General features: G+C 41.9%; 1 protein-coding gene across 1 annotated transcript; it reads left to right on the top strand.

Moving 5' to 3' along the window:
• Window positions 1-28: 28 nt before the first annotated feature.
• taf5l (TAF5-like RNA polymerase II, p300/CBP-associated factor (PCAF)-associated factor) lies at window positions 29-10,774 on the top strand. Its single transcript, XM_083521988.1, has 8 exons — window positions 29-190; window positions 2,538-2,679; window positions 4,113-4,217; window positions 4,381-4,574; window positions 5,603-5,749; window positions 5,868-6,296; window positions 6,380-6,846; window positions 8,368-10,774. The coding sequence occupies exons 2-8, from the start codon at window positions 2,541-2,543 to the stop codon at window positions 8,699-8,701; spliced, it is 1,815 nt and encodes a 604-aa protein (XP_083378114.1). The 5' UTR covers window positions 29-190; window positions 2,538-2,540; the 3' UTR covers window positions 8,702-10,774.
• Window positions 10,775-11,272: the final 498 nt, after the last annotated feature.

Here is an 11,272-nt window from a genome sequence, read left to right as displayed (position 1 = left end):
AAAAATAAAAGTCCACAAGACTCTTATTGGTGTTGTATGTGGCTTCACGCGGGACCGGAAGTGGGAAGCCGGTAGTCATGGCGCCTATAATTGGCGCCTCGTATTAGCCGTGTAAACTTTAACACGTTTTTTATACTGTTTCCCATCAGTTTGTTTTTTCTCTTTGGCCTCAGTGGGAGACGCGGACAGAGTGAGTGTCAGGTCTCTCACACACCAGCCTTCAAAACACCGACATGTCTTTATAAAGGGACGTCGCAGCGCCGAGCTTAATGACTAGCTGGGGCATTATGGGGCAGAGTCTCAAATAGTTCTGCACTTCCTATATCGGTGCACTAACTAGGGGATGAGTATAACAGGCGTGTGTACACTACCTAGTGCGGTTTATGTGTAATAGGGGACTATTTGGGATACGGGCATGGAAAGTGTCTTAGATACAAAAATGATATGATTTATTGAGTTTGTTTGCAGGAATTGTATCCATTTCGAACAGTATCCGTTCTGCTAGGTACATCTACACACTCGTGAAGGAACATTGCAGTTCCAGTCACATCTTGGAGAAATAACCATAGATAGATGATCTCCATCCAACCATTTTGGAGAAATAACCATAGATAGATGATCTCCGTCCAACTATTTTGAAGAAATAACCACAGATAGATGATCTCCATCCAACCATCTTGGAGAAATAACCACCTTGGTGTTGTTTGAACCATTTTAGAGAACTAACCACAAATGAATAATCCCCATCTAACCATCTTGGTGTTCCAACCCTCTTGGAGAACTAACCACAGATGGATGATCTCGTTCCAAACATCGTGGAAATTAACCACAAAGATAATTTCCATCCAAACATCTTGGGTTTCTAAACACCTCAAATCCTTTTGTCTTTTCATATAATTCCAGACAGACTCGATGATCTGTGGGAACGATCACTTCCAAGACTCCTTGTTCTTCTCTACACTGAAGGCGGCTCCTATTTACATTAACTGTATGTTTGGGCTCATTGTCCTGCTGCAAAATAAATTTGAGGCCAATCAGATGCCTCCTTGATGGTATCTCATGACGGGTAAATAATCTGCCTGTATTTCTCAGCATTGATGACACCATTAATTCAACTCCATTTCAGCCCCAAACTTGCAGGAAACCTCCACTATGCTTCACTGTTGCCTGCTGATGCTAATTATTGTGTCGCTGTCCAGCACTTCAGCAAACATTTACATCCAAATAGATCCGATTTTGACTCATCAGTCCAGAACATCTGCCGCTATTTTTCTGCTCCACATTTATAATATTTCAGGGCATATGAAGACCACTTCTGGTCAGACTTCTTCAGACACTAAATGGGTGCAACAGAGTCCCACTGGTATTCTCAAGTTCTTTGCTGATGGCACTGCTTGATATCTTCTGATGTTGAAGGGAAGAAGCATGATGTCTTTCATCTGCCGTAGTAAGTTTCCTTGGTTGGCCACTTCGTCTGCGCTCCTCAACATTGTCTGATTTGTTTGTTCTTCTTGAAAATAGATTAAAGAGCAGATCTGCTTTGAGATCTTTGCCTGGGAAAGACACTGCTGATGCAGTAGAACCCCTTTGTGTCTTGTTGCTGTGTTCAGTCCTGCCACTGTGTAGGACCCATGAGATGAAACTAGTGATGTGAAGATCGGATCATTTTACTGACTCGGTTATTTGAATCTTTTTCTTGAGTCATTTAGATCATTTGATTAAAAAAGGTAAAATATTCAATAAGTAAATCCCAAACATCTACATACACCAAGTGTGACTAGAGTTACAATAATTAAAATATGATTTATCCTTAGCTGTATGGCCTTAAACACGATAAGTAGTTCTGTTTCGTATCGTTGCTTCTTTTGTCACATGACTCCCATAGTTGTTGTAACAATAATGTCAAGATTCGGCGCAAAAAAAACCGATCTCCTGCATTGTGAAGCATCTATGGGAGTCACACGACAAAAGAACAAACGACTTGAACTTGAAGAGTCGTGAGGGAAACTACTCAATTCTGTTTTGCGATTCTTTGTTCTCACGTGCGTCTAGTAGAAAATGAACGAATCGCTCTTTGAAACGACTCGTTCAGAATGAATGAATTGTTCTGAGATGACTCGTTCTTCTGAGTCGCATTAAAGACTCATTCAGAATGAAGGAATCGCTCTTTGAGACGACTCGTTCTTCTGAGTCGCATTAAAGACTCATTCAGAATGAAGGAATCGCTCTTTGAGACGACTCGTTCTTCTGAGTCGCATTAAAGACTCGTTTAGAATGAAGGAATCGCTCTTTGAGACGACTCGTTCTTCTGAGTCGCATTAAACTTACTTGCACAAGTAAGACCTGAAGGCTGAAGAGTGGTCACACCAAATACTGTTTTTACCCAGATTTCTTTTCTGTTTGCTTGTTTACCATTTTGTTTATTGAACGCTTTTTTTTTTTTTTTTTTAACACTTTCTTAATTTACAGCATTTTTTCCCTGGCTGAAACTTTTCCATGGTGCTCGGTATATCGTATATATTTTTTCCTTTCGCCAGGTGATGAAGCGCGGCCGGACAGAGCAGATCCAGCACGCCGTGGCGCTGTACCTGAAGAGACGCCAGTATGCCGACGTGGACGGTTCGCTGAAAGGGACCAAGTTGTCTCAATCTACAGAGGATATGGCAGCGCACCTCATGGGTATTGTACCGCGTTATAGTGCGTGTGAAACAGTGCAGCCGGGCCTCATGCCAATAAACCCCCGAGGCCCCCCCCCCCAAAAAAAAAAAAACAGTACTGAATCATAAAAAAGTGCTAAATAAAGTCAATATATTAATTATAATATAAATAAATCAGAAATACATTTAAACTGAAGCCATAAGTAACACTCCAAATAAAAACAGTTACATCCAAAAAGAATAAAAGACAAACAAACAGCATGTAGCATCAGTGATTTGCCCGTAGAGGCCGCTCTTGTGCTGTATAACCCGGAAAAACTATTGTCGTGGAAATCCACCTTTTAAAATAAAATGAGGCCAGTTCTAGTAAAATTTTATACGCTTTATAGAAATCGCAATTTTAGGTAGCTTTGTATGTCATGTCAAATCTCAAAGAAACGTGAAATTCCATTACACCCAAGGGATTTATTAGACACAATCATGCATATTCATTTTTTATTAAACAAAAGAAGAGAAGGTTGATTGGCTAAACAATTGAATCGATCGGAGATTTTCTCACACAGTCTGTTCGTGCGTCAGTTCTTCTTCTAGTACAGAAGGTTACAGGAGGAGAAACCGTAAAAATGGCAATCAAAGCGATCTATAATTGTGTCCGCTACAGTGAACAGATATTTGGAAGCCATTTTAAAGCATTTAAGTTGCAGTATCGTGTCCCAACCACCCATGAACTCAAAGCGTTGTTCACCCTTCCTTTTAACTTTTGTCTTTGTATCTCTTTGTTGTTCTGAAAGATTGTGGCATACATTCAAAAATGGCAGAGGGAAGAGAGAGAATAAACGTTAAGTCCTTATATTCTCCGGACCAAAAAAAAAGATTCAGTTAAAAATACTTTTATCCAAATTCTAATTGAATTTTTTTCCCGTGAAGTCTTAAATTTAATTCTTTATGGTCTTATTAAGGTCCTAAATTTGACTTGAATTGACCCTGATATTTAGATTCTGCCTTATTTTGTGTTCTAGTTCAATTACGATATAGTATACACTTCTGTTTTTTATTAAACAGCAATATTAAATAGTCTTCAGATTGTATCAATAATTTCAATGCTTCTAGTCTATATTTATTAAATAGGTCATATAAAATTGTAGGCATATATACGAGGACAGGGATGGATTATATATCACAGCCAATCTTAAAATTAGCGATGTCAGCATCATCAGTGTGGATTTTTGCTAAAAGTTTCCTGCAGTCAACTATCGGTGACAATTGATCGCCAAAACCGATAAATCGGTCGACCTCTAGTCCACACACACTGATCTCGCACTTCTAGATGCAGGACAAACCCCCAGATGAACCTTGTCTATAGAAGTGATCACCTGCTTCAGAAAACCTTCACCAAACTGGTAAAAACTGGTCGTTCTCTGTGCATGATAAATTTCTATTTCTCTCTTTCTGCAGTTCAGACAGAGTCCAGCTGCGGGAACGTGGTTTCTGCAGCTCCGTGCCAGTCAGACCCTCAGCAGTACGAGACTCAGTTCTCCAGGTTACGCAGCTTCCTGCTGGGTAAGTTTGGTGTCGCTGTTGGAATGACGAGAGCTAACTTGCCAATTTGTGGTCTTGGGTTCATGGTTAAAAGCTGAGGGATGGAGCAGTGGATGCTGTGTTAATGCTGTGTGTGTGTGTGTGTGTGTGTGTGTGTGTGTGTGTGTGTGGGTGTGTGTGTCAGAGGCCGAGGTGCCATTGGGCAGGGAGGCGAGCGCCATACTTTTCCCTCTCTTTATCTACTTGCACCTGGACATGGCGCGCTGTGGCCTGAAGGGGGCGGTAGACTCCTTCTTTAGCCGCTTCCACTCCTCCTTCCAGCAGGAGGCCGAGCAGAGAGCCATGGTGGAGCATCTCAGAGGAATCGTCACTCCGCAGGTCAGTCACGGCAACATCGACACCGTCGTAGCCCCCACACATCAGGGCAGGGGACGGGGGGATTGCACGGTCATAGTGGCTTGGGACAAAAAAAGATGCCTTAACGTCAGATTCTCACGGCTCTGTGCAGTTGTCATGACGACAAGACACCTGATACACATGGGTCATATTTCCAAAATAATAAAGACAGAACAACAGACCAGTCGAACACTGTGGTCCAGTCGCCACGACAACAACGATGTGCATCTCGGATTAGTTGACATGTTGGCACTGATATGTACCTCAGGTCAGTTACCATGACAACAGTGAAGTGGATGCACTTTGCCTGTGCTGTCCTGACATATGGGTGTCACCTTCATGGTAACTGACCTAAGGAATGGGCGTCCTGAAGGTGACCTATACAATAAATCGGTCACCATGACGACAGCAACCTATACCACAGGTCCTGATGGTTACCCATACAACAGGTCGGTCACTGTCACGACAGCGACCCAAACCACAGGTCGATTACCATGACAACAGCGGCCGAAACAACATGGCGCTCACCATGATGACAGTCACCCATACAACGGGTCGGTCACCACGAAGATAGTGACCTATAACACAGGTCGGCCACTATGACAGTGACCAGTTTGTCCCAATGATAAAAGGTGATCTATACTATATCTCAGTCACCATGACAACAGTGACCACAAATTGGTCACCTCAGCTTGACAACAGTGACCCATACCACAGGTTGGTCACCATGGCGATAGCGACCCATACCACAGGGCGTTTACCATGACCATGACCTCAGCTCAGTCACATGATGACAGTGGTGCCTCCAGTGAAAGTGTTAAACAGCAATGGCTTGTACCTCAGGTCCCTCACTAACCCATAACACAGTGCAGTTCAGCACAAATCCTGACAAACACGTCACCATCACAATAACAAACATTATTATTATTCAATATTGGACTTCACTTCTATCTGCGTTCCCCTGCGTTCCTCCTCAATCCTGTGTGGTATGTGTGTGTGTGTTTGTGTAGGACGTGGCCTCCAACTCCAAACTGAGCTCTCTGTTGGAGCACAAGTACGTGGTGCAGCTGACCGATGAGGCCTACACCTACTTATTGCGCTACCTCCAGAGTGACGACAATAGCGCCCTCTGCAGGGTGCTCAGCACACACCTACAGGTCACAGCTCCTCTCCTGGAAATCTGGTTTCATAATTTTAATGAAAACCGGCTAATGATGTTTATACTTATTATTATTAATAAATTCTCAGGTGTATGAATGAAAATCTGCTCCACAGGTGGAAGTTTCTGCTGTGCGCCGCTCTGACTACCAGCTCAACGGGACGGGGCTGACGACAGGAAACTCCACTTCCACTTCCTGTTCCGGCGGGTGGTTGGGCGTGGACGGGTCAGACGGGGCAGAGTCGGTGGATGTCCCGGCAGGGTTACCGACTCAGAATGAGGCCGCCCTGGAGGCACTCCAGGACAGCATCAGGCGGGTTCGCGAGGGTCCTCCGTCCCTCACCACCGTCTGCTTCTACGCCTTCGAAAACACTGAGCAGCTTCTGAATGCTGCAGAGGTGTCGCCTGATAGCCGCCTGCTGGCTGCTGCCTTCGACAGCTCTGCCCTCAAGCTGTGGAGCCTCCGAGCCCGAAAGCTGAAGGCAGGACCTTGTAGGGCCAACGTGTCTAAAATACGCCTCGCCTGTGACCTTGTGGAGGAGGAGGTGAGTGACACGGTGAGACGTCTAAGATATTGCGGGTGTGTATTTACGATGTCCTAAAGCCGTCCTTCCTGTTTCTGACTCAGACTGAGGAGGAGGAGTCGGGCAGCGAGATGAAGACCCTGCGCGGCCACAGCGGCCCCGTGTATGGCGCGACGTTCCTGCACGACTCCGCGGGTCTGCTCTCGTGCTCGGAGGACTGCACCGTGCGCTTTTGGGAGCTTCGCGGTTTCAGCAACGCTGCTGTGTACCGAGGCCACGCCTACCCCGTGTGGGACATCGCGGCGAGTCCGTGCGGCCTGTACTTCTGCACGGCGTCGCGCGACACCACGGCTCGTCTCTGGACTCCGGCCCGCGCTCACCCGCTGCGACTCTACGCCGGACACCTGGCCGACGTCGACTGCGTGCGCTTCCATCCCAACTCCAGCTACATCGCTACAGGCTCCACCGACAGGACTGTCCGTCTCTGGAGCACGCAACACGGGGGATCAGTACGTCTGCTAACCGGACACCGGGGTCCCGTACTGGCCCTCGCCTTCTCACCTGATGGCAGGTTAGACACCAAAATATATAATCTATATCGATATTCCAGGGGCGTAACGATACACAAAATTCACGCTTCGGTACGTACAGCGGTTTTTAAGTCACACTTTGGTTAAATTTCAGTATAGTCATTGGTGAAGAAATGCAAAAAATATCTTTTTTTTCTTTTTTTTTTTTTTTCAGAACAGTTGAAAATAAAAAATCTTATACGTAAAAATGTAATAGAATAAATCATAATGCATACCCTTTTTTTATTAAATTGATTACATTTAGTAATCGATTAAATTGGTACAAATTTAATTGATTATATACAATTAAATAAATGGATAAATGTAATTAAATAGTTTGCATTGAAATCAGAAAGAATCTTGAGTTTTTTTGAGTTTGCACTTACAAGGAATTTGTTTTATAATTTTTTTATGGTAAATAAAAGAAAATAAATAAGTAAATATAAAAAAAAAAAAAAAAAGGTTAAAGCAAATTTTCAATAAGGCAAAATAAATAAAAACTGAAAAATACAGAATTATGGGGTTTTACACATTTTTATATTTTATTTAGACCCAATTTGAGTAGTACAGATGTGCATATACGTGTGTGTGTCTGTTACACTTAATTTTCTAAAGATATGTTCTACTTTACTGTTTTAATTATTGCAGCATACTTTAGCAAATGTCTGCATTTGAGAAACACAAGATAATTATTTATTTATTCGTTCAATTTATTGAGTCATTAATAAATTCTATCTATCCATCCTTCATTCATTTATTCACTCCCTCGATATGCGCAATTGTCAGGATTTTCTGCTTTTAAATCAAATTCTTGAAGCTGGACACAAAAAGAAACATTAGCGATGTCTGTATATGGATGTGTGAAATTTTGTTTCCTTTTTTTTTCTTTACTGTTCTGGACAGAACTGAAAAATGAGACCATATTTGGAATTATTTTCTAGAATCGATTTTCCCGATACCGATAGCCAGGTTGGATCGTACTTGCCAATAACCGATTAATCAACTGAGTTCTTAAAATGGATACTGGACGGAACAAAGCAAAAACAAACATAACACTTCATGTAAAATAGAACTGAACCTTATTAACAAAAGAGTAGCTGACATGGCAGTAAATTATAGTGTAACTAACTAACTATTAACAAAAGATAAATGTCATTTCAATGCCCTGGCGAAGGTGAAGACATTTTAAGATAGCCATTCAAAGCATTTCTGTTTGGATTTATGGAAACGCTTTAACTGAAGTTAATAAATGCTTTAGAAGTATTTTAAAAATTAAATTAATTAATAATTAATTTAATCTTTTAGTACTTTAGTTAATGCACTATGAACTAACATGAATGCGATACAGCATGTGGGTTGATTCACCTCTAGAGGCCGCTGTCGTACTGTATAAGGACAGCGGACCTTCTTAAACGCAACCCGGAAAAACTATCGTTATGGATTCCATCAATCAAATCGGCTAAACTGATAAATCATTCAACCTCTGCTATTGTCATACGTTCATGCCTTTCTCCCCCTCGCAGGTATCTGGTGTCTGCAGGTGAGGACCAGCGGTTGCGTTTGTGGGACTTGGCAGCAGGTGGTGTCCTAAAGGAGCTGCGTGGACACACGGGCGCCATCACCAGCCTGGCGTTCAGCCCGGACAGCTCCCTTATTGCCTCAGCAGCTCTGGATAACTCGGTGCGGGTCTGGGACGTACGGAACGCCGGGGGCGGGGGGGCGGTGCCTCCGGACGGCTCCAGCCCCGAGCTGGTCGGAGTTTACATGGGCGAGACGAGCAGCGTCCTTAACGTCCAGTTCACCGCCTGCAATCTGCTGCTGGTCACCGGGACGGCGCAGGAGAAACAGGAGCAGTGAGAGCGAGACCCGGATGATCTCAGCCTTGCACTAAATAGTCCCCACTCACGTCTCCATGTTTATCCGATGGAGCGATCGGTCTTTCCTTTATCAGACTCATTTGTTTCTCTCAAGCAGCTATTTGTAACTTCTCATTCGAAGCTCTGAATTTGTGTTGTTTCAGTTCCTGTTTTCTAAAATTTTTCAAGCTATTTTTTTTGTATGGATGTTATAATATGTATGTATATATTATTATAGGAGCGCATACGAATTACTTTAAATCCTGCTCGGAGACATTTGCTAAATAGACGACACACAACGTCTCAGAATAAAGAATAAACTCTGCAGTTTACCCATAACGCAAACGTGTATGTCTGAAGTCACGTGTTTTTTTTGTTTTTTGTTTTTTTTTTAAGCTCCATTATAAGTATTACATCGCCCTGTTTGTTGCCATGACAATAAAATATGCTATAAAATCGTGCAATAGCACACGAGCACACTGATCAGCACCAAAACCTTTTTTTCAGTTGCTTTAAAAAAATCACACAAATTCAGGAGTCAGGAGTTTCTTCCATCATTTACTCCTCTCCAAATGTTCTGCATGCTGTTGAACTGATGCTGAACTGCATGTTGGTGATAAGTAGAAACCAATCAAAAGTTCTAAACGGAGCCTAATTCTTCGTCTTCTTTCGGCTTTTCCCATTAGGGATCACCACAGAGGATCATCCGTCTCCATACCCCCCTGTCCTCTACATCTGCCTCTTTCACAAGAACTACCTGCATGTCTTCCCTCACCACATACATGAACCTCCTCCTTGGTCTTCCTCTTTTCCTCCTTCCTGGTGGCTCCGTCCTCAGCATTCTTCTACTGATATACCCCATGTCCCTCCTCTGCACATGTCCAAACCATCTCAATCTCATAAATAAACTCATTTCTAATCCTGTCCATCCTCGTCACTCCCAACGAACATCTCAACATCTTCTGCTCTGCTACCTCCAGCTCCACCTCCTGTCTTTTACTCACTGCCACTGTCTCTTGTTGAACTAAAAAATTACGACCGATTTCACAAAATGTAGTTGAGTGAAAAAAGTAAGAAATCTGACTGAAGTCAAAGTGAAAGGAAATAGAAATACTTCACCAAAAGTACAGATACACAAAAACACTACTGAATTACAGTAACAAATTACATTGACTTCATTACTGTCCACCACTGAACACCTTTAGATGAATTGTTCATGCTGACTGCACCCCCAGGCCTTCTCACCTCACCTACATCACTAGCTGACTTTAACATCCTTGTGGATGAATGAAATCTCTCACAAATATCCACAAAATCTAGTGGAACATCTACCCAGAACAATGGGAACTTATTATAAGAGTAAATGTAGAATGGGGTGTTTAAAAACACACACTTTGGTGCTTATAGTGTATATATGAAGTGGTATCAGTAACGGAGTTTTGTGTTAATGGATGTAATCGAGAATGCGTTCGGATTAAAATAGCATGCGGATGAGTAAGAACATCAGAGGTGAAGATGCCTTTCTAACCGTGCGTGCTGTACATTCTTGGCAGCATGTCGGCGGTAGCGATTAGGGCGAGGAGGTACTGTATAAAGAGGAAAAACATGTCGAACACGTAGCCGTGAAGCCGATTCTGATAGTATCGCACGTTTTAAAGGAGATGTTTTGTTTCTTTCGGCTTTGACTGTGCGGACGGGGGATGGGTGTGGCACCATCCAGAGAAACGCAAACTGCTTTATTTTCTCTTTATGATGGTGAAGGTCGTCTTGTGGAATGCGCTCAGAAGGCGACAAAGTTTGTTTTTTGATGAAGGTTTCTTCAAATGTGCTGATTTTATAACTGATTATGTTCTGGATGCGAATCGGATCGAACAATCCGGATATTTTTCCTAAAATGAGAAAAAAATATGTAAGAAATATTTAAAAATGGTACTGTATAAAAGCTCCACATTGAAGGAACAGCATTTATTTGGGTTGTTGGCGAATGGCAGATGCAAATGTTTTTAAATCAGATTTATTATTTCATTTTTTTTTACAATTTTTGTGCATTCTTTTAATAAAAAATTTCATATCAGATGATATTAGTCTGCTATTGATTTCTCAGGAATTTGGGTTGATTTTTTTTTACAAGTCTTTCTTTCTTTGTATATTTATTTATTTATTTATTTATTTGTCTGTTCATTTGTTCCTTTTTTATTAATTAATTAATTAATATATTGTATATGCATTTGTTATTCTGTTTGTTTATTCATGCATTAATTTATTTGTCTGTATATATTTTTTTTGTTTATTGATTAATTTATAAATCTCCACAAGCACTCCCCATAATCTGGTGGAACATCTTCCCTGAAGAGTGAAATATCAGGACTCCACAAACCTTTTCTATAGTTTGTAGTTCTTATGGATCCCCACTTTTACTTTTCATATTTAAGTCAAATGTTTTTTTAACTTTATTTTAGTTTTTACTTATCAATGGAAGAATTTTACTTTCCTTGACTGATCTTCAAGCAGACTCTTAAAAATGTGATATGAGCGGTGTGTGTGTTATTTTCTTATCAGAATGCCACTATCA

Source organism: Silurus aristotelis (genome assembly GCF_946808225.1).
Source record: "Silurus aristotelis genome assembly, chromosome: 20".
Classification (NCBI taxonomy): domain Eukaryota; kingdom Metazoa; phylum Chordata; class Actinopteri; order Siluriformes; family Siluridae; genus Silurus; species Silurus aristotelis.
Note: the sequence above shows the minus strand (reverse complement) of the source record. Positions and strands in the feature narration are given on the sequence as shown.